This window comes from Chaetura pelagica, unplaced genomic scaffold (assembly GCF_000747805.2).
Source record: "Chaetura pelagica isolate M959 unplaced genomic scaffold, ChaPel_1.0 scaffold11, whole genome shotgun sequence".
Classification (NCBI taxonomy): domain Eukaryota; kingdom Metazoa; phylum Chordata; class Aves; order Apodiformes; family Apodidae; genus Chaetura; species Chaetura pelagica.
In genome coordinates this window covers 3,568,434-3,593,085 of record NW_009952694.1, presented here as the reverse complement: position 1 = coordinate 3,593,085, position 24,652 = coordinate 3,568,434, and the positions used below count along the sequence as shown (strand labels likewise).

The window sequence follows — 24,652 nt, the reverse complement described above, 5'->3', positions numbered from 1 at the left end:
TCACAGTAGCACTACTATTTACATGCTATTGGGCAGAAGGAAGTAAAACATGAAACCATGACTGGGCTGATAAACTATACCATTAGACATGGCAACTAAGCTTAACATTACAGTAACACAGTTTTAATTTTTATAAGAATTCACCTATCCATTTAAATAGCTTTTCTAACACAACTGTGGTTTCTACAGAGTGCTTTGCTTATGTATCATATTCTGTGATTCTAATTTTTAAGGCATGTAGTGATAGGATGAGGCGTGATGGTTTTAAACTGAAATAGGGTAGATTTAGATGAGATATTAGGAAGAAATTATTGACTGTGAGGGTGGTGAGACTCTGGAACAGGTTGCCCAGAGAAGTTGCAGATGCCCCATCCTTGGAAGTGTTCAAGGCCAGGTTGGATGGGGCTCTGAGCAACCTGCTCCAGTGAGAGGTGTCCCTGCCCATGGCAGGGGCTTGGAACTAGATGATCTTTCAGGTCCCTTCCAAACCAAACCACACTGTTCTATGATTCTATGATTCAATAACTGTATCTTCTCTGCTTAAGAGATGCTCAGCATTTGTTAACAGGACAGAAGGAAGACTAACACTCCTCAGGCAAGGTGAACAAATTCTTATAGCTAAGATGCATTTTGTTCAGTCTATTGAGACACATTCAGTGCCATTCTTGTGCAGCTGTTTACAGGCAATATGAAGCACACTAAAATTCCTAAAGACTTTCAGTGCTCTAGACAAGCATCAGTAATTAAATAAAATTTTTCTCAGGATCATTTTCAGGACAAATGTTCTGCCAATAAATATTCACTCTCAACCATGTATTACTTTGCTTTGAAACAAGTCTGAAAGACTTGAGGTGACAGAGAACACTGCACACACTGGGATGCCACACCAGACAGTTCTCACAGTGCAAGGATAGCCTTATAGACACAGCAGGGTGGTGTGGTCAGTGCAACCGAAGAAGCGAGTATGAGATTTTGGATACATCTGTTTCCTTTAATTTTAAAACAATCCAATGAGTCTGAAATTCTGGCCTGCAGATATGTCTTAGTCTACAGAGAACAGTGAAAATGCTCCTGCTGCCTACGTGAAAATCATGCAGGTATTAATGTTAGCAAACATCCTCTTCAGCTCTCAGGTAGATGCTTCCTATAAATCAGATTTATCAGGCTTGGGAAGCCTGTGTTTCTAGAGGGACTCTGGACGACCTCTCTCAGTGAAGAGCAAGTGTTCCATCTCATGTTGTATTTTCTGTGTTTTCCATCAGGGAAAAAATTGCATTGTTTGCTTATGGTACATTTAAGCAATTATTTTAACCTTCAACTCCCTGTAGAAATTAATATATTTTCAGTCAATTAATACAAATGTTTATCAATGTTAAAACATTAATTATCAGATCGGAGGAGACCATCACTAAGAATGCAGTTTTTACACACTAACAACTATTTTGCCAAAATCTGCATAACAAAAGAAAGTCTACCAGCCTGGATGGCTATAAAAAACAACAAAATTGGCCACTGAAAGTGATACTAGTAGATCAAATTTCTGAACTTAACTTTTTGACTCATGGTCAAATACATGTGCTCAATTAGTCACTTCCTGCCTATAGGGGATACACATAAGCAAACTGTTACACTCCTGAACATATGACAACAGATGAAGGAGAAATCCCTGGCTGAGAATCTCCAGGCATGAACTGACCAGAGGACCAAATTACGACATCTGGCTTGGAGGAACAATTGGGTCCAAGGAAACTTCAAATGACTTCTTCCACTGGGATGATGGGGACTGTTGGTGACTGTAGGATTTTTTTCTCCATCTCCATACATACAGATAACCAGGCTGGTTGTCAGAAGTCTGTAGCAATAGCTTTTGTAGACACTGCTACTTAAGCAGAACAGAGTGCAGAAAATTAATACTGAAGAGGAACATGGACAGAATAATTTCTGCAGGAGTTGTACGTGGCCTCATTTTATTGTCAATTTATGGCACAATGCACCAGCTTACACCAATATCCTCTGAGGTGTACAGTAATATTTAACAACACCTGCCATAAAGTGACTAATCATGCTTCTGGCATGGGTAAGAGCTAAACAGTCTTGGGTCTAACCTTAGTGACTCCTTTTAAGACCTTGTGATTAAGTGTTTTTGGGTGCAGCACAAGCAAAGGCTCTGTTCAATGCAATTAAGATTACAAGTGCATCTACTCTGATGAAGTGTCTAAGAAGCAGCAACTGAAAAAAAAAAGTGTGTTCTTATCCACATCCAGAATGTCAGCAGTATGTTCTAAGTTTTACTAGGTCTTTTATTTCCAACTCCTCTACATACTTAAAAGCAGTTCAAGCATTCAAACTTCAGGAAACTTCCACTATAAAAATTAATAGTGATCTCATGTGTTTTATAACAAGTTTTACTGACAGGGAAGCAAATTTGTCTCTCACAGTGCCCAGGCGTTTAAATGAGGGCACATTCTTCAAAATGCAGGAGAAGCATTTCTTCTCCTTTTCTTCTTAGGAGAAGAAACAGAACTACTGAGACAGCTCTTGAACAAAGTTAGAGACTGAGCTTACTTCGATAAATCCTCTAATATTTTATCCTTGTGTAAGTTACTAGAAGAATAACATGAAGATCCTGTCAGGGTTAGTTGTAACAACATATTGTTTGCTGGAGATAACCTCCAAGAACCCTGTAAACTATTCCTATTTCTCCCAAAACATTCCTGTAGTTTCAGAAAAAATAGATATAGATCATAAATAAATGCAAGGGCACAGTGTATCTCTTCACACTGCACAGCAAATCTGCAATCTATTTCTCCTCCCCTTCTAATATGAAGCTGGCATTCCAGTCTTCAAAATTACCTATACATTCATTTGCAAACGTGACAGCTGTCCCTTTTATAGGTAGCAGCATATGACAGCCAAAATGAAAAGCATTATTGCTTTAGGGTTAACTCCACAGAATGAGTTCTCAAGCTGAGCTTCCACAGGTTGATATTCTGTCAGATACAGAGGGGAAAGAGCATACTGGCGAGAGGAATTCATAACAAAATCTGAGAGAAATGGGTGCCTTGTCCATTATAAGAATATTGCTGAGTTGTTTCATTGAAAAAAAACCCCAACCTACTGTGAAACAAGCACAATATTTTAAAGCACCTTCTACCAAACAATAACACCATGCCAACAACCATAGAATCATAGGATGCTTTGGGTTGGAAGGGACCTGAAAGGTCATCTAGTTCCAACTCCCTTGCATGGGCAGGGACACCTCCCACTAGAGCAGGTTGCTCAGAGCCCCATCCATCCCAACCTTGAACACTTCCAGGGATGGGGCTTCCATAACTTCCCTGGGCAACCTGTGCCAGTGTCTCACCACTCTCATAGTGAAGAATTTCTTCCTAGTGTCTGACCTAAATCTCCCCTTTTCCAGTTTAAAGCTATTACCCCTCATCCTATCACTACATACCCTTTTAAGAAGCCCCTCCCTAGCATTCTTGTAGACCGCCCTCAGGTATTGGAGGGGGGAATTAATCAAGTAGATCAATAGCAAGTTTTAAACGCTTTGCAGAGTCGAATCTAGTTGCTTTGTAGCTAGAAACTGTAGAAAGGTGTAACACCCAGTGTACCAGGAGAAAACATAGCTATTAATCTGTTGGCTATAAAAGACTGGTAATCAGCAGCGAGTTTCTATCACTCACACAGCACTGCAGTTAGCAACAGTGCAACAGTTGAAATAGTTGAAGTTTGCAGAGTGGTTTCTAGGTTTCTGTTAAATCAGCCTGATCTTTGCTGCCTCGTGTAAAATGATTATGAATGATTATTGAAAAGTTTTTTCTTAAATATTTCTAGCATGCAATTAATAACTATAATAAAACATAAAATTGTGTGTTGAACTAGAATTTTACTATAAGAGATGAGACTGGAATATCTCAGTTTCTCACCACTATTTCAGGCAAGTTCCTCTGGACTACAGAGCATTTCAAAAGCATATGACTGTCAGAAACAAAGCAGGGGCTTTTCATTAATAAACCAGCTTTAAATTAATTAAAATAAAGCTCTGAAACTTCAGCTCTGAAGATCTAAACATAAAAACATTGTTATATTTCCTTACTTTTTGCAGATAAGGGCCACAGTTACTATCTTTTGAAAGAAGCACTTTATTCCATAGTCAACATTACATGCCTAAATAGCATGAATACCCCATGCTTTTCAAAAGTAGTAAACATTTTTAACTTCGTGTTAAAGGTTTTCTTAATTTTTTTAAGCTCTTATGACATGAGATTCTCCTGAGATTGTGCTTTTCATGGGTGATACATTGACTAGACAGCTGGTTTGTTTAGCAGTTGGCATTGCCAAGCAGATATGGAAAACCAGTTTCTAATCTAAGAAGCAGGATATTCTGGGAATCAAAACAGAGCTTAATACCATTTATGACAGGCATCAGAGAGTACCTAAATAAAGTCTAGTGTGGCTTTTTCACAGGCATCATCAATGGAACAACTACCAAACTACTATGCAAGGTGGATTTCCTGCCCTTGACACAGTGCTTATGTGCCAGCAGAAAGCAGATGACATCAGCTAAAATTGCTTTATGACACTACTGTAGACAATTTCTGCCAGCTCCTTCATGTCACTTTCTTGCATCTGACTCTAGGTTCATGACATTCTTAGCAAAACTATCAAAGCATGTAGGATGAATTCCACAGAAAATCCAAACTAAAAAGATTGATCAGTCAGAAAAACATAAAAAAACAAGCCAGTTATAACCAGAGATCAACATATTAAGAGGTCTGAAGGAGATGAATAACCTTTGCAAGTTCTAATGACAACATACCTGGATGGAGCAAACTCATTTAGTTACCATCTGATTTGTGTACCATCATGAAGCAGCCCTCCTCTCCATTTTTAGAATTTGGCATGGAAGTAAAATTAACATGTCTCTCTGGTCTGTTAAGCAGATTAATAGCTGCTTTAAGAAGAAAGTAACATCTAATCAAAAATTACAATATAAATCCAGCCTGTGAAAAAAAAGTAACCTTTCTCTATACTTTATTCAAATCCAGTTAAACATTTTCCATGAATTTTTACAGTACGTTATCTGTTTCACAAGACTTATCTCCTAATTTTCTTCAACTAAGTAAAGAGGATGTTCACAATGGCAAAATCATAGTCACAGAATCATAGAATGGTTAAGGTTGGAAGGAACCTTAAAGATCATCAGGTTCCAAGCTCCCTGCTATGAGCAGGGACAATTCACACTAGACATCAGGCTGTACAAAGTCTCACCCAATCTGGCCTTCAACACCTCCAGGGAGGGGGCTTCCACAACCTCCTTGGGCAACCTATTCCAGTGCCTTACTACCCTCGTGGTGAAGAATTTCCTCCTGATGTTTAACCTAAATCTACCCTCTTTCAGTTTAAAACCATTACCACTTGTCATATTACTACCTTCTCTGGTGAAAAGCCAACCTAGGTGCAGGACCTTGCACTTGGCCTTGTTGAACTTCCTGAGGTTGGCACTGGCCAATATCTCCAGCCTGTCAAGGTGTCTCTGGATGACATCCCTTCCCTCCAGGGTGTCAACTGCTGCACACAGCTTGGTATCATCAGTACACTCAATCCCACTGTCCATATGTCCAACAAAGAGTTAAACAGCACTGATCCCAGTACTGACCCCTGAGGGACACAACACTCATCACCTGCCTCCACTTGGACATTTGAGCCCTTTAACCACAACTCTCTGGGTGCGGCCATTCAGCCAAATTCTTATCCACTGAGTGGTCCATCTGTTAAATCCATGTCTTGTCAGTTTGGAGACTAGAATGTTATGTGAGGCAGTGTCAAATGCCTTGCACAAATCCAGGCAGATGACGTCAGTTGCTCTGCCATTATCCACCATCTCTGTAGCTTTGTCATAGAAGGCCACCAAATTGGTCAGGCATGATTTGCAGCTAGTGAAGCCATGTTGGCTGTCACCAATCACCTCCCTATTTTCCATGTGCCTTAGCAGATTTTCCAGGAGGATCTGTTCCATGATCTTGTCAGGCACAGAGGTGAGACTGACCAGCCTGTAGCTCCCTGGGTCTTCCTTTTTCCCCTTTTTAAAAATAGGGGCTATGTGACCTTTTTTCCAATTGGTGGGAATCTCACCAGACTGCCATAACCTCTCAAATATGATGGACAGAGGCTTAGCAACTGCATCTGCCAGCTCCCTCAGGATGCATGGATGGGCCCCATCAGGTCCCATAGACTTGTGCACCTTCACATTCCTTAGATGGTCATGAACTTCTTCTCCTATAGTGGGGGGTGCTTCTTTCTCCCAGTCCCTGCTTTCACCTTCTGTGGCCTTTGCCATGAGGCTGGAGCACTGCTGCAAGTAAGTAATTGAGAACAACAGCCTTCTCAATATCCTGCATAGCTAGGTCTCGTGTTTCCTTCAGGAGAGAGCCTACATTATTCTTGGTTGTCCTTTTATCCCCAACATACCTATAGAAGCTTCTCCTACTCCTCTTTACATCCCTGGCAAGATTTCATTCTATCTGGGATCTGGCTCTCCTTACCTTATCCCTAGCTGCTTGGACAACCTCTCTGTAATCTTCCCAGGGCACCTGCCCTGGCTTCCACCCTCTGCATACTTCCTTCTTAAGTCTGAGTTTTTCTAGGAGCTGCTTGCTTACCCACACTGACCTCCTGAAGTTTTTACCTGACTTTCTCTTAGTTGGGATGCAAAGCTTTTGGGCCTGGTGGAGGTGATTCTTAAATATCAGCCAGCTTTCATGGGCCCCTCTTCCCTCTAGGATGTTATCCCATGACACTCTCTCATGCAGATCCCTAAAGAGGCTGAAATCTGCCCTCCTGAAGTCAAGGGTAGTAAGTAAAGTCTTTATTTTTCTTTAGGAGAATGTATTGCTTAAAACTTTACACTTCAAAACTACTTTACAATATAAAGCTAAGAATAAAATTATATTCAACAATATTTGAATACTAATGAAAAAATAGCAATTCTTCAACTTTTCTATGTTTAATTGAATCAGGTATTTCAGTGTGTTGTGGGAATACATTTATCAGAATCAGCAGAGACCAAATGTTAATTATGAAGGCCAAGCACAAATGAATAATCTTACGTATAGACCCTGGCACATTAGGACTGCAAAGCACTCTGCAGATCTTATTTTATGAAAATGTACAAAGAGTGCAAATGTATAGGCCCTTAGGAAGCAATTATCCCTAAAAGATTTAGCTGTAATTCAATCTGAAATATTATAAGAGATTTTTAAAAACGGTTTCACAAAGAAGAGGATTATTTTACGCTAACCATGGAAATAGGGGCCCACATACTTCTCTGAATGACCTCTGTGCATTTGTGGGCATTGCCTGGAGGATAGGTTTGAAATTGGCATTTTTGTTCAATTAATACAACCCCTTATGACCAAGAAGGGTAGTATAAAAATTAGGAGTACCAGTTTGGCACAGTGAGACAGAACAACCCACATCACTATAAGGAATGTTCTATGCAATAAACACATTAAATTTGGAAATTTTAAATCGCATACTACTAATACCGATGACAGAGATTGGTTAAGAAGAGCTACCTTAGCAAAGATGTGCAGATTAGCTACATTGCACACTAAGGTGAAATGGCACAGTCTAAGTCTATATAACATGCCCGAAGCGTCATATATTTTATTTGTCACGTGATCCTCAGGTGTGATATAGGACCTAAAGTATGCAAGAGCACTTACATCGTCTTTGTGACTTTCAGATCCTGCATCTGGCCAGTTTACTGCCACCGTACCTGTCCCATGGTTACAATCTGTCACTGCTGCTCTGCCTCAGGAGTCTATGGGCTGCTACTGTCTCATAGAAGTGTGGCAGTAACCCTGTGAGTTAATACAGCTAAAAATAAAGCTGAAAGCTTGCAGTTTATCTTACCTATTAGAACATGTAATCAGTGGAATGGTTTATTGTTGATTGGTTTTATGCTGGTTTTTCTTCCGAACAACTCAATACTGTGAGATGATTTTAAAAAGTATGAAAGAAAGAAACAATACCCATTGGGCTTTATTGATAAGTATATTTCAGGACCCCACAGAGGTAATGACCTCATCCTTTATTGCAAACTTTTATTCCATCCATAAGCTAGCTGATCCTGATTACTGCATTTTGATCCAGTAAAGATTGCAAGTACCCATGCACCACATCCAATGTTTACACTTCTACTACTCCCTGAAGAAAATCTAAAGCAGATCAAATTCCTCATCTGCCACGTATCACCAGAATACATCTTTTGCCAAACTGAATCAGACATTAATTAAGCGAGTAGGGAAAATTAAATATTTAAAGAAACCCCAACTTTCTTAACAGAAACTGTTCTGGATAGACACCTGGACTCCTCCTGCAGGACAGGTATTTACATCTGAATTAACAGGACATAGTGCAGTTCTCAATTTGCATGTGGAACTGGTTAAAGTAAATGTAGTTCTCTGGAACATGGTGAAAATAAAAATAATGGTGTTGATATTTAACTATGCACCACAAAGACAAATGGCCTGTTCTGTTTCTCCAAAAATGGTCAGATGGTGAGAGGGTGATCTTCAGTGAAGAGGGGACAGGAGGGGATGCTCGGGTCTGTACATGCACTCTGCATGTAGCACTTATGATTGCTGCTGAGTGCATACAAGAGGCAGGAGGTGGCAGTTAAGTACAAGTGGGTTTCAGAGGGGAAGTGTGTGCCAAGACTCAATGGTGCCATTACCTGCCAGGTGGTTCTGGATGGACATTTGTCCATCAGACAACTCTGCCACTGATGGCAGCAGAAGTGCCCTGGCCAGCCATTTCTAAAGGAGTTGCTGACCAGTCAGTCCACGCTTTCTAGACTGTAGCTACACTAAAAAGGGGTGATAAGCTTTTCATTTACATGAGTGCTTAGGCCAGGATTTATGTTCATATGCTGTGTATCAAAGCTAACTACTACTGCCAGTATTTCACTGGAGCATTTTAAAGGTTTCAAGGTCAAGAATTCAACTTGATCCATCAGCCTTTTAAAATACTCAGATGGACCTGTCCTCATTGTAGCTAAAAGTAATATTTACTGAGACAAACTCTACTGATATACAATATTTTAAAAGTTTAACTTTATGAAAAATTAAAATGCATTTTTTTCCTCCCCAGATTCTCATCTCTAAAAGACTGTGACCAATTAACCTCTAGCTTTGAGAAATTGAAAAAAGCCTGTGACAGCCAGAAATTAAATTCTTTAAAGATTAGGTGCTGGGAGAGCAATATCAGGCTTAGAATTAAATCCTAGTAACGCTCTGAACTGCTACGTCACTTCTTGCTCTGAAAATACAGTTATTCTGTAAGCAGTATGTCAGGCAGTATTAAATGTAAAAAGTGTACTTTCAATAAAGCGTTTCTGTTTTCTAACAGAAAGACTCTGTGCATAATATTTTCAGTGACACAGAAAAAACAAGTCAGCATTCAATTAATGAAAAACAACACTACGTTCAGTAAGTAGCATGTTTGGCAAGCACTAACTTTTAGTGATATAAGATTCAAAACAATACTTTTATTGTTGTTAGAAACAGCCCCGAATGTTCACTATCTCTGTTTGTAGTCATCTGAGGTTGGACTGCTTTCAATATTGCACACCTGATTTTGTAATATTCACCACAGATTCTGATGGCAATTATAAATGCCTGGAACACAGTCTTCGTGTGTCACACAGCCTCTCTGTTTATTCATTAAACTTTTTTTTCTTTTTTTCTGAGAATGTCAAGCTACACAAGGATTTACCTTAATTCCTATACTTTACATTGGTCAAGCTGTTGCATGAACTATGATGTTTCCAATATATATAAAATTTCAAAAGAAGGCAGAGAAAAACCTGCCTATAAATGAGCTACGTTTGAATCTCACTGCCTAAATAAAACACAGCTTTAAAATGACAACACAGTATCAACAGAGTAACCTCTGTATTTCTATTGTCTCTCCACTACCCATAAAAGATTTTTAAGAATACAGTGGCTGAATAGGTGTGCACAATTCTTGCACATCTTACCTGGCATAGTCTCCTATTCTGGGTAGCAGGGAGGTTGCTGGTTATGCAGCGATCAATTCCACTGATGTTACAATTTCCCTTTCTCAAAGCAGCAGTAACTGTCACTTTACACTGTCCTTTCTCTGACCCTTTCCCGTCTCTCTGCTCATTTTTATTCTTATTGACAAGACTTATTATTCCTCCTCCCAATTCCAACTAGCTACCCTTTTGCAAATAGTAGTATCAACTATGTGGTCACTAGTAGCATAGGTCAACAATGTTATTAATATAGCACACACTGCTGGGAGCAGATCAAACAGCCATGCTTTAAAATATTAGTTTTGCAAAGGTACCACGAGGCAAACAGTTGCAGTTTTCTTCATGTTATAAAATGTAATATTGCAAGGACAGATCTTAAGAATTTAGCGTTAATTACCAGCCCAATAATTTGGAGGATATGGGGTTTTTTCTTGTTGTTTTCATACACAAAATAAAAAGAAAACCATAACAGAAGGGTGCTGTATCTGTGTTTAAAGAAGGGGTTGTTGGCAAACACCATAGCTCACTTCTGTTGAAATGTACACAACTGATATATGCAGCCTAGTAAGCTGGCACCAGGGGCTTACAACCTTAATTTGCCTGCAAGAAGAAATGGAGATTTACCTTCAGAGCACGTTCTTGATTGTTTTCAGCAGTCAGATGTCTCGTGTTGTTTGCTGAAGTCTGGTTCTGCTCTTTCAGATGATGAAGCTCCTGCTCCAGCCGTTTGCACTGCAACGGGGAAAGAATCCCATTAAGTAGAGGAGTGTGGGGATATTTTTTTCAACAAGCCAAATGAATTAACGTAAATAACTCCATCACCATTTCTCTAGTAGTGAAAGGATCAGACAAAAGCAAGCTACAATCCCAGAGCAGTGTTAGGGCTACATTTTAAAAATTTGCATCATTATTCAGTTTCTTCCTTGTCCAACCATATGCCAAAAAAAAGCTAAGTTTGTAACAGATAAAGACATTTTGCAGGATGATTTAAAAAATCTTAAAAGTGTCAGGTTGCATTTCTCATCCTAGTTATGCCAATATAAGGTTAGATTTCAGCTTCCATGTATTGAGAAACTGGATATAAAGGAAGCAATACATGCTTTTAGAAAAGCAAGCAAATGAAAGACTCTCCTCTCAAATCCAGGATTCCACTTTTCATTAGGAAATATACATGTAATTTTTATACTTGTATTTTTCATGCTAAGAGATTACTCTAATTCCCAATCGCACACCACATCTTGAAAGAAGTTTTATGACTGTTTTGCTTAAGTATTTAACCTAATGACAAAGAATGAAAAATTTAACATTTGCTACTGTGTGCGCACACACATGTACTTACTGCTGTCAGCCAAAGATCAATTTTAAAGATTAAAGATCTGCAAGTTGTGAGTTAAATTATATTTCACTTTTTTTTTATGGCAGCCATAAGAGGTCTTGCCCAGTTTCCTTTGTTTGAAAAGAGTAATTGGTTGTCAGCAGACAGTTCATTGTCTTACAAAAAAAATTAAAAATACTGTTTTTTTCAAATAAGCAAAACCAAACAGATGAAGTACCAGGAAGACATAGTGGAACAACTGCTAGGACTGGAGAAAAACACAGCATTAGCAGGAATATTTTAAATATTACAAGCAAGTAGTTAGGATATCACCACCAAAATCAAAAGCTGATAGACTCTGTTGCAACAAAAGACAATTCAGTGACAAAAAGTATTTCAATAAACACTTTTTGAAAATACTCATGAGAAAGGAATGATAAACTCCCCAGGTAAGCAATGCTGCCTCAATGAAAGACCTGGAAACATCTGTCTCTTGTGTTATCTTAGTGACACTGGAAGACACAGAACTGAGCATCCCATCAATTGCATACAATGTATTCCTGAGCAATTCAATACCTGGGACAAGGAAGCATGGATCATGTCAACTCCAAAAAAAAAAAAAAAGAGAAAAACTGTGAAAAAGAGAGCTGTAGAACTGCAAAAATTGTAACTGAGGTCTACGTAAAATAAGAAGAACCAAAGGTTCTCAACATAAAATTTTAAAGACATACCAATACATACACTTCTTAATCAGAAAATAAGTCCGTAACAATGTACTGCACATCAGGTATCCAGCATCGTATGTAAAAGAGCATTATTCAATCTTATATTTTAATAAGTTTTAAGTACAGTATTATTTAAAAAATAAATTCACATATCTGTTGTTCTATTTCATTACTTCTTTCAGAAATCTGGCCTCTTTTTTTCTATTTTTATATTTTTTAAAGGCAGCAAATCTGTCTGGCCTAGTGAATTTTTTCAGTGTCTTGTAAAGTTACTTAATGCACAGCTTCATTTTTACTGCAAGAAAAAAAGACACTTTCCCATAAAACCGGGAAATACAGAAAAAAAAGTTAAAGTATATTTGATTGCAAATATTTTTACAGACTTGAGACATTTAATATCTGTGTTTCTCTCACATACACAGAAAAAAATCACACGTGACCGAATCATGGCTATAATTCTTCTTCCATCTCCAGCATGAAAATTATGTGTCTGCAGACATGAAGCTGCTAATAAAGCTCCTGAAGCATTAAACCCAGATTGTAGAGTTTTTTTCTCTAGCATACATAATCTAAATACTATTTAAAAAAATAAAATCAACCTAGTACTTCAGGCACTATTATGACACTTTACATCACTTAAGATCAGCAGACCTCTCCCTTTTCTGCTTTGTCATCACTCTTCTTCAATACAGTGCTTTGACAACAGCAAAAGTTTCTTACTGTAAATATCATGAAAAAGGCCAAAATCTCAACCTGCCTTTAAAACATGAATTTATATTAATGCTATTCTCTTGATTCCAAAAGAGAAGTGAAAACATGCTAAGAGCAAAACCTAGCTACAGGACCACATGGAAAAAGATCTTGAAGTACAGGGCAGGTTGCATAGCTAAATTCATGCAATCTTAATCTCCTCTCCACTCCTGTGAGGACATGACAGGGAAATGAACATCAGCAGTGGGACTCGAACATCATGCAGCACACAGAGCATGTAGGATGAAGGTGCAACACACGTAACATAAAATAGATGGACCTCCGTACCAAGTCAACCTTGACATGATTACATTTACATCAATCTTGGTAGCATTTAAAAATAATTATTGAATTTCATTTCCACTAAGAATGTTGATACCTGAAAAAAACTATGCACATTCAAGCAGGATACTGCTTGAATCCACTGAAAGGAATGGTGGTCTAATTTGACCTTTACACATAAGGGTCTTAAGATGTTGGAAACAGTCTAACAACAGAAGATATTCTGAATTATCAATCAAAATGTATTTGTTCCTACCTTTGTAGGAAGTAAAATCTTTATCTTATTTGTGAGAGTATTATAATACTCTTAAACAGGAAAATTGTTTATGACTTACTAAAATTTTATATTCTACAACACTTTAATACCTGAACTACTTTTAAAACATTAAAATAGCATGCTAATAGCATGTACTCTTTTTCAGAAGAACAAGAGCATATGACATGTCTGTGTAATTCTGCTGTAAAGAAAATTTTTAACATAGAATTTAAAACAATGCAGCTTTCTATTCATTTGAGCCAACATTTTTTGCATTCTGTGTCATTGGTTGTTAGCAAGGTCCAGTAAAAATAGATGTACTTAAAAAGAACATGTGTTTTTATTGGTTCACTCCAGGGCTCTAAAATGCCAACAGCTGCAAGTAAGAAACTGGATTTCCTTCTAAAAACATACATAAAAATACTTTTTGGAACACAGTGAAGAGAAGACACCGTTCAATTCGGTACTGGCAAGAAGGAATGCTGGATGTATCCTTTTAAGAAAGCTGAAAGCTAGAGGAAGTGTTTCATTTTAAATATTATAAATAATAATGTCTTATCCCAAAATTGTGAAAATTCATACTTTGTATATCTTCAAACAGAATCCTCTTAAAGCCTGAGACAAAATATTCTGTGCAACACAGGTTGCCTAAAAATCTGATTTGAGGTGTAATTGTGCACTTAAATTCCCATGAATTTAACACTTTATGGAAGACAGTCTGTTAATTGAGAAAACTGCTTCTTTACCTCAGATACTTCAAGAATATCAAGGACTATGAGAGCAGCGTGGATGGATGCCAAAGAGAATATGCCTTGATCATAATGCAAAAGACTTTGCTAAGTAAAGGATATTAAAGCCTTGCAAATGGCAACATGTAACTTTAGAAAAGTTGCATACAAACAATCCACAAAGAATTAGCTTCATTGTGTGGTCTAGTGTGTGCATTCAGAGTTCTGTAGCCAGAGAGGCAATGCCAAAGACACACAAAAAAACCCAACAAAAAACCCAACCAGAAAAAGTTTCCTCTGTTCTTTCAAACCCTCATGTTTGCTCTCCTTCCTGAAAATATTTCCCTCAAAAGCCTCCTATCTTAGTTAGTCTCATTTAGGTGACAACACACTTGTCAGACAGTGAATCTCTGTAAGCCTACTCCAAGTGTTCCTTGAGCAACCATCAGTGCCCAACTATACAATTTTCACATCATCTATTCACAGTGACAGACACTCAGCCTTGTCTTTAACCATATTTTCACAGTGTAACCTGGCTGCATTCTTCTAAATGCACTTACTCTTTCCAAACAAATAGCCTGTACCCAACACACTATGTATCACAAGCAGCTAAGACACAAAATGAAAAGCAAAGCAGGCAGCATACAAAAAGTATAAGAAGAGATTCAGACAAGAAAGGAAGGACAGATAGCAAATACTCTTTTTCTTTCTTCCCATCTTCTAATTTAAACCATCAGGGTACTGATGAGCCTTTTTAAGTGACAATCAGCTAACCTTATTCAGCAGAATAAGGATGCTTGTGAGAGGCACCGGTTCAACCTGTTGTGGGTGCTGACCCCTTTCAGTGACTATCCAGGTGGGAGGCTTGAGAATGCCACAGGGAGAAGCCAGGAAAAATGCAAAAAGGAGCACCTGCTAAAGACAACACTGATGGAGAGGTCAAGAAGTGGACCAGGAAAATATCACTGAGTAAAGTAGTTGAGATTTGCCAAGAAAGATCCTTTTAAAAGATGCTCCTAGTTCCAGGAACACTAAAGCAGCAAAGATGCTTTTCAACTGATTGAGTATTTCAGAAGACAGAAAAATCAATGCAGATAACCACTTGATAGTGTTTGGCCTTTACTAGAAAATGAGGTTGAATTAACATAGCAAACATAACTTTAGCACTGGTAGAAACAAATAATCTTTAACACGCTGGCAGCTTTTAAGCATTTTCTTCTTCGACTTGTACCTATAACATGTTAGCCCAGTGTTATGGTGCCTGCCATGTCTCCACAGATTGACAAGTTATTCTTTGATTGTTACTTAATATGATTCTTCAGTGAGGTGTTTGGAAGCAGAAGGTGCGGACGTTATACCAGAGCAAAGAGAAGTGTGCAAGCCATTGAGAAACAGGGACAAAGATGGAATACGGCAGAGGATTAACACTGAGCAGAGCATCCTGCTGCTCCCAGCCTTTTGGTCCCTATGCTGTTTGTTTATATGAAAATAACTTCTACCCCCACAGGCCTCACATAGAAGTGCATTTAATTCTGCACTACTCAGGGTGATCAGATGGTTCACATGCTTTCAAAGAGACAAATGTTTTCCTACACATGGGGCCCTCGATCTCATCTCACTGCACTAGATAGCAACATCAGGTGTGTTACCCATCACACCCAGAGAAAGTGTACACTCCTGGGCTGGGGAAGCAACATCCAAACCTAAATATAACAAAACCATTAACACATCGTTACTACAAATGCAGTCTTGGTGGCTATTTAATACTGTTACATCTATATTTGCTTTTAATATTACTATAGAGCACACAATTATTTTCATTGTCTTTCATTAAAAGGAATCTAAACTAACCCCTTCTAAACTCACAGCCATATGCCAGGGAAAAAAAAGAGTCAACACATTACGCCGTTTATATGCTAGGAAAAAAAAAAAGCAATTGGTTTGTCTCCGTTAATGCAGATATGAGGGGCAAAGTCTAATGAAACAAATGTACTAGGACTAAGATGTGGCCAAATACTGCACAGTTCTTTCCTGAATTCTGAAAGAATCCAATTAGTAGATAAAAGGGACAGCATTTAATGAAAATAAATTTGTTCATCTAGAGTCCTAGTCAAAACCTGCAATGCTTATAATCTTTACAATTAGTACTAGTACAAACACACAAGACACCACTGAAGAGCTTGCTGAAGAAAGGGGCAGTATGTAGATAGAGGCACCACAACGTGCTTGCCCTGTTCTTATACTCTTCCTGAAGTCTCAACACCCTGAGTAGGGTCAGGGTGGTGTGGTAAGTGGATATTTGGCCTGATCTCATCCCATCCAGTCATTCTTATGTCATCTCCATAGTTTAATGATAGATTGTGAAAAGAACCACAGCCTCTCAGAAATAGCTTCATTCTGTCACTAAATTTAAGGTAACATATTTTTATTCAAGTCAGACAAAAATAAAAAGTGAGGGTTTAGTCACATACCATGGGTCAGCTGATACATAATTACTTGATTACATATCAGAGCCTTCACTTTAAACAGAGAGTATGCTACCACATTCTATGAATTTCTATGAACTGAAGACCTTGTTGAACTGGGATCTCAATTACTGAAGTAGTGAGAAAGAAAAATAACCTTTTTCCTACTTAATTAGTTGGGAAAACAGTTATGTCCTCCAAATTATGGGAAAGTAGCAGTACACTTGAATGGCAGATGAACTATTTTCCAACACGCATTTTTTCTCTTTATGCAATTTAAACAAAATGTTCAACAGCAAAGTAAATTACATACTGTATTTTGATGGAAAATGCAAAAATACCATTAAAAGATGAGCTTCTGGGATTCTGAGATCCTACTGCTACACAGCCTAATACCTTGGAAATGATAAACTGCAGAAACATTTTAAAATTAGTTAATACATATTCACTGCAACAAAGAACCAGAATATAAATAATTCTCCTAGTCACCATGAAAAACATGACAAAAAACATTCTAGGCAACATGAAATAGATGAAGTAACATGGCTACTTTTTCATCTGTTATATTTTTAAAGTAATCACTTAGGGAAACATGAATACAATAAACAACCACGTGAAGCAAACAAGAACAATTAAACTGATTCTGCTTTTAGTTTATTATTTTGTTTGTCTTTTCTTACTTTGTTTATAATGATCTATACTTCAGAGTAGCTTTCTGCTGAAAGATGTGGAATGGAACGCAAGTGTTCTCAGTTCAACAGCTCCTCTCTCCCCCTCCCCTCAATATTTTTTTTTTTGAACAGTCTGCCCCTTGTCCCAAATTCATCATGATTTCTGGAGAGGAAAACATATTGCAGCACTTGGATGCTGCACAACTCTTTCCTTTGCAGACAAAAATAATACCAAAGTCATCCAGTCAAAACATAAACCAACCTTTGGTGTCACTGTGAATTATGTACTTTGAACTGCAGATGTTTGGAAGCACTTATATTTATATAAATAGATTTTATCCTTTTCCTTTAAAAATTATAATTTTAAAGAAATAAAGAAATACATTAGTTTCTACATAAGAGGGATTTTTCTATTAAATTATTATTGTGAATTAAGGCTTTCTAATCTCTGAAAGAAAATACTTTTCTTCAAAGTTCTGGCAAACAATTAACAAATGTGTTTAAATGATTATTTATACAATGCCCAGCAGCTTAGAACTACTGGGATTTCAAGAAAGAGAAGTGCTGTTGTAGAGCTTAGGCCTCAGAAACCTATGTATCTTTTAAAACGTATATTCTATTAGGAAGAGAAACACTTAAATGTAAATACCTTTCTTTTTTCTTTCTTTCTTTTTTTTTTTTTTAAGTAAATAATTATTAGCTAAATTATAAATCACTGAATAAAGGTCTCTAAGTACTGTAATACTTATACTAGGTTCCATTTTACCTTCAATGCAGGCTAGTAATTCCAGCATACAGATTCAAGAGATTATATTGGTGTAGAAACTTCTATATAGAAAATAATTCAGAGTAGCTAATCTCAACTTCTTTAAAAATAGTGAAAGAACAAAATTACATCACACCAAAGAGATTTTGGAACAAATGTGCCATTAAACAGAGCAAGTATTAGTATACTACTTACAAGAGAAACAGGACTGAAATACCCTACAGACTACCTGAAATAATTTCTACCCTGGTTGAGTAGTAAGTAGTACTGCAAGAAAGGTCCCAAAGAAACCAGTCAGAGCAGCTGAATCTTAAAATACTATTCTGATTTTCTTTTGCTTATGGTATTAGTATCCATTTTCCAAGTCAATGCAACTCCCACGTACTCATTTACACACTATTTTTCAAGGCAGCTTTGGTCATTCTAAACCACAGTGCTAAGTGCTAACTACTGTGTGATTTGTTAGCACAGTGAGCTGTAATTTTATAGAATGGGCTACTGCAGTCACAACATGTAGTAAAAGCAAATAACCTAGCATAGCACTGAATTTTTCTCTTCAGTTAGATAGAGGCAGATTCCTCAGTAGCCAGCCTCCTCTTCATCACATAGGCTCAAAACCCCCCACATTTTATTCCTGCAGCTTTGTAAATCTTATGCATGTTTTTTCTAACATGAAAATATAATCACAGAATCACAAAAATGGCTGATGTTGGAAGGGGCCTCTAGAGATTATCTCTTTGAATCCACCTACTCAAGCAGGGCTGCCTAAAGCCAGTTGCCCAAGACAGTGTTTAGATAATTTTTGAGTATTTCTAATGAGGGAGTCTATAAAAGGGCTATAAAAGATTATGTATTCTTACTAAAAGGAAGAAACACAGATTTCAGAAAGCCATGACCTTTTTTTTTAATAGCTATTTTATTTTTTTGTTTTATTTCTCCTCCTTTGTTGTTGAAAGGAGGAACACAACTCTTCCCTCTTCAGTTTCTTTAGTCTCTCTCTCCTTCAAATGCAGCATCTTTCCTCCTTTCTTTTGCATGGCAGAATGTACACATACTCTGATTCTCAATTCTCATCTTGAACTGTGTGAAGTCTATTCCACTGCACTGTCTCATTTTTGTCTACCTTTTTGCTCCATCATGTTCCCACAAACGTTCTTTTTGTTATATGACTCTACTCAAGAACTCTTCTTTAATTATACAAGTGTTTGGTGATGTTATAACTCTTGATAAATATTGATTAACCAGTTTTTTCCAACACTTAAATGAAGATAGTAAATAAGACTTTCTTGTTTTATGCAATGAGAAATTAACTCAGAAAAGTTGAAGAAGCTTAATCAGTAGAGAAGACCATGTCAGAACTGGGATTACTACACCAAAAATCTTTGCTTTACTCGCTTGAACAAATGATAACAGAGCTATTGCTTCTCATGGCCACGTGTTTTGCTGGCTCCTCAGAAGACTAGTCAGTTCCATTACAACCAGATGGCCTGTGGCCAAGAAACAGCTTGTCAAACATCTAACACAACACACCATGACAGATAGCTGATAATTGCTTTTGTTTAAAGCCTTTCCACCACCCCTAGTTAATAATCTCCTGTGTTGGTAGCTAAAAAATATATGCAGTAGAATGGAGTAGGTAGTGAAGATCTTAAAGGTGTATAAAAAGGAGAAATTTTAGAAAGACACATTCACAGTCTGATCTTCCAACTAGATGTAGAAATTAGGAATCTGATTCTCAGATACATGCAAGACACTCAGCTGCTGACAGAGCTATATTTTTAGAAAGTGTAACCTTGTTTAATTGAACAAGAATTGAATTGAATTGAATTGAATTGAATTGAATTGAATTGAATTGAATTGAATTGAATTGAACTGAATTGAATTGAACTGGAGTAGACAAGAAAACAAAATTTGGTAAACAATCTGTCATTCTAATGAGCTGGTTTTCAAATAATCTTCAATGGATTTTAAGAAAATCCATATGTAAACAAGACTACTGCCTAAACGTTAAGTTGGCATTTACCATACAAAAGGACAGAATACTTCTGGTCCATTTTAAAATATCATCCCATCATTTGAGAGAAGTATCATTGATCACTGTACAGATGCCACAGTTTTTTAATCTCCTTATTCAGATATTGTAATAATGGGATTGCAGGTGTTCCTCATAGTACACACGGATAAATACCGTCCTCTCAATTGAGCCATCACTTACTTAAGTGGCAGTTTTTCAGTTTTTTGTTGTGCAATGTGTTCTCCCAAAACTTCTTTTAATGTGTAATAAAAGCTACTTCAAACTAGAGATTATAACAAATTAAAACAGCAAACTAGGTAGCACAAGCACAAAGCCCTGCAGATATGTCAGGGATAAGAAACATTTCTTCAATAACTGACCTGAATCAGTAGTAATTGCTCTTTCACTGTGGAAATAACATGCTTTTTTAGGTAACTTTGATATTTAAGATTTCAACTATCTGAAAGCAATACTAATATCAGTGTTTTAACAGTCTGAGAACAAGTGTGAAAATGGAGTAACTAATGAATCTTCAGGTATTATTGTGAAATCAGTTTCTTTCTCACCAATACACAAAACTAGGTAACAGCAAATACATAAAATTTGTATTTCAGACTTCTTTTCAAATTTGCTCACATGCACCAAAAAATAGAATAAAATATTTTTTTAAAAATCAAGAAACTAATCAGCTTTGCACACCTTAAAATGAATAATTCATAGAAGAGAAAGGCATTCATAAAAGAACTGTTTGAGAAAGTAAACAAAAGCTCTGAAAAAAGAAAATAAACCCACACATTTAGAAATCATGTATCGTTCTACTTCAGTAACACAGAGAGATTTCTTAATGATTTTGATACATGAATATGATTTTTCAAATATTAAGTAGTGGTTGAATCATAAGATTTTGCCTCTGTAACAAAATTTAGTTTTAGCCTTCCTGAAGTGTTTTAAAGGGATCTATGTGACTAGCAAGCCAAACACATGCACACTTCTCAAGATGACTGACTATGCAGCTTTGAATTAACAGCCACCTAAAAGCTTTCAGATAGTTACTGAAAAGCAGATATGCTTAAACCTAAAATCAGCTGCCTTTGACATGTGCAATTACCAACATTGCCTTCATCCAACTCAAAGCTTCTTGGCAATTCCACCCTGATCTATAGAAGGTAGGACACCCTAAGCAGAAAAAAAAAAAAAAAAAAGAAAAACAGAATGCTAGAAGAATGTTATGACAACTTCTGAAAGCAAAGTGATGGGCCTGCCTGCCAAAACAAACAAAACGGGTAAACGCATGACTACTGCTGAGAAGTGTCTGGACACCACAGAAGACAACACACGTGACATAAAGAGAACATGTATTGAGACACACAGCTGCTGGCTAGCCCTCCAGTAGAAAGCAGGCTGATATGACTATTTAGCACAAGAGATTAATAAGGATTTTGCTGTTTCTTCTGGGAGGCTGGCACTGGATGCTTTCCTTTTCACAGTGAGACTCTGAAGACTAGCTTGGCAGACTGAGATTCAGCTGAAGTCCTAACATCTTGATTGTGAACAGGACCTCAAGCAATGAGGCAGAAAAAATGCTTGCAGATTGAGAAATAATACTTTGTCTCAAAGCTGCAGAAGATTGAAAGAAACTCAGAGAGGGCTGGTGTTCGCTCCTGTCCTGAACACAACCCGGCAGAGCTTGTTCAGGCAAAAAAGAGTGAAATCTATTGTTTCCTTGTGTTGCTGGGATCTGTAATACAATCTCTGTCTGAGGTATGGAATTCCTCATCATGACTACAACATGACTGGGAAGGAAATCTTACCTGCTGGTAACAAGTTATCTTATGGAACAACTAAAAGCAATGTGTTCATAGCTGTTCTTCTGATACAGAGCTTTACTCTGCTTTTTGGGTTTTATCTAGACTTCGGCAATACTTCTGCAGACACCAAAGAAAGGTGTTACAGTTAATTAAGAAATGAGCAACTCAGCATAACTGGAAGATGACCAGTAACTGCTGCAGAACTTCATTTAATAGACTTACAAGTTTATAGCTGCTAATTCATTAACTAGGGGTAATGTTAAAACTCCCCCCTCCCTCAAAAGATAGTTACCAATTCTGTGTTATCAACAGTATAAAGGATACAATCAGAAACATTATTGCTGATTATCCGGCATCACTCATACTAAGGAAACAACCTGTACTTATCTGCTTATTGTATTCTGTATTTCTGATAACTACTTCAAAAATGTGAAGTTTTGTGATTTAATACTTCATTGACAGCTAATTTTTTTGTTGTAGCTAAGACCATGAGACTTTTTACACATCTGTGGCTTTTATTTCTACATATCTGCATTGTGTAATTTAAATAAGTATTTTTAATTAAAAAATAAACTATAAATCAGAATATTATATTTTGTGCTGACTTTGTCTATACCAAAATAATATCAGGAAGCATTAATAACTTCTCTGACAACAGCATCTTATAATCACATGCAGGCCACACGCAATAGGAAAGCCTGTCCTTCATTTGCAATAAAGGGTAATGGAAACTTAATTTTTCTTGTTCCCAAGCAACTCAGCTTGAAAAATAATTAACAGTGAATAAACAGAACATGGAAAAGAGAGGAAATCTTAGATACCATGTGAAGCATGGAACAGTAAAGCCATACAACAAACAAATGTAGGAATACTTGGTGAACGAGACATAGGTAAATTCATGCTACTGTGAAATCTTTCATAAAGAGAATATTGATACATTTTTTGTGCCACTTTTATTGCCAAGGCCACTACACACTTAAGACCAAAATATGTAAAATAACCATCAAGCCTGAGTAATTCCAGAAACTGATTATTGGCATCTCAACCAAGAAAAAAAAAAAGGTCATAATGTGGAGATCAAAGCAATAGGGAAAACTGCTGTTGTGGTAATAATGACCTGTCCATTTAAAAACAATTTAAAAGGTAGAAATAAACTGAAGTAACAACAGCATTTATTAAGTCCTACATTTCAGTCACAATCATCTACCATTCTTTTGAAAATGAGTAATCAGTTTGTTATCATGACAATAACTTTCCTTACATCCTCTGCCACTGCCAGGCCTAAACCTCCTTGCTCACCATCTCTTTACTTCTCTTACTCTTACTCTTTACTTCTTAACATATATGTTGCATCATTAGGATGACTGGGGAGGGTACTGCAATGATAGGAGATATGACAATATTTCACTTTAGAGACTTGGGTGGAAAAAATAAAATGAAGTAAAAAAATAAAAAGTAACTCCATTCTTACCTCCATGTCCAACAATATTCCTAGTAAACTATGGATGTTGTGATAGTGGCACTATCAGCAATGCAGTTTGGCTGCTATTCATTGAAGATATTTCCACTACCCAATTAAATCCAAACTTTACATTCTCTGTGTTATTTTATTTGTGATCTATTCTATTTTGAAACCTATTTATCCTTCAAGTATGTCTTGTGCACAAGTTCAAAATATTCAACAGAAATGTCTGCATATAAAATAGTCTAATAATTTTCAAAGTAGAAAGGCTGAAAACAAATGCATTGGAATACTTTCTTCAAGTACATTGATGGCTTTTATTTCCTGTTAGCTATTTCTTTTATTTTTTTAATAAATCTGATTCTCTTTCTTGAAGGTATCTCATTTCACATAATGCACTGGCAGAGCTCTAATGTAAATAATTAAAAAATATTTTCTAGGATTAAATATATTTTTTTCCATTTCTATACTTATAAATAATGAAGCTTTGAACTTTTATCTGAAGTTCTCCTTGACTCTCAGAAATTTTCACTGAAGAATCACCATCTGCATGCTACTTTGCAATGGGGCTACAATTTGCAATTTCTCTTTCTTGTTTCTCCTTCTTACACTCTGTTTTGCACCATGGAGTGCTATCTGACAACAGGAACTGGATTCCTTTTTTTGACTAAAGCAAACTCAAAGATGCACTCTAGGAATGCACCTTGTGCCTTCTGATGCAAATGAGTATTCAGTTCAGAGGACTTGAGTACAGCTAGTCCAAAGTAAAAAAAACAACAACCAATACAAAAAACCCACAACCAAAAAAAAAAAGAAAAAAAAAGAAAAAAAAGAAAAAAAACCAACAACTTGGAAATGTGTTAATGTGGATGTCAGATGCTGAGAGTTATTTCATACTCCAGATCCATTCCTGTTTGTTCACACTCCTTGGTAATATAGACATAGTGAACCACAAAGTTCTAACTGGACATTCAAGAAACGGCAAGTGGGTAAAAGCAAGAAGGGAAATGCACACACAGGTCATACATTAACCTTCTCTGACTCCACACTGAATATAAATATGAAACACAGAAATCTTGTTTGTCACTTATCAAAAGAATTTTTATGCAAACTCATCCAGGTACCCAATATAACAAACTTACCTAACACCACTGCTTTTAATATGGAGAACAGAGAGGTTGCATTTTTGGTTCTGTTTTCTTTTTTAATTTTTAAGAAAATCAGAGACATTTTATCCAGCAGGCAAGCAAACTGAAATCTACACTCAGTACCTAGCTTGAAACTGTGAAGTGTTAAATATATTGAAAAACTTACTTCAGGTACCTCTACAATAGTTCTGGT

The 24,652-nt window shown here is 36.9% G+C and overlaps 1 protein-coding gene across 1 annotated transcript in view; it reads right to left on the bottom strand.

Moving 5' to 3' along the window:
• The window catches only part of MIPOL1 (mirror-image polydactyly 1), a 165,161-nt gene that overhangs the window by 86,728 nt on the left and 53,781 nt on the right, over nucleotides 1-24,652 (bottom strand). The window contains exon 10 of the mRNA XM_009993941.1: nucleotides 10,694-10,801. Within this exon, the coding sequence (XP_009992243.1) occupies nucleotides 10,694-10,801 (108 nt within the window). The remainder of the gene's footprint in view (nucleotides 1-10,693; nucleotides 10,802-24,652) is intronic.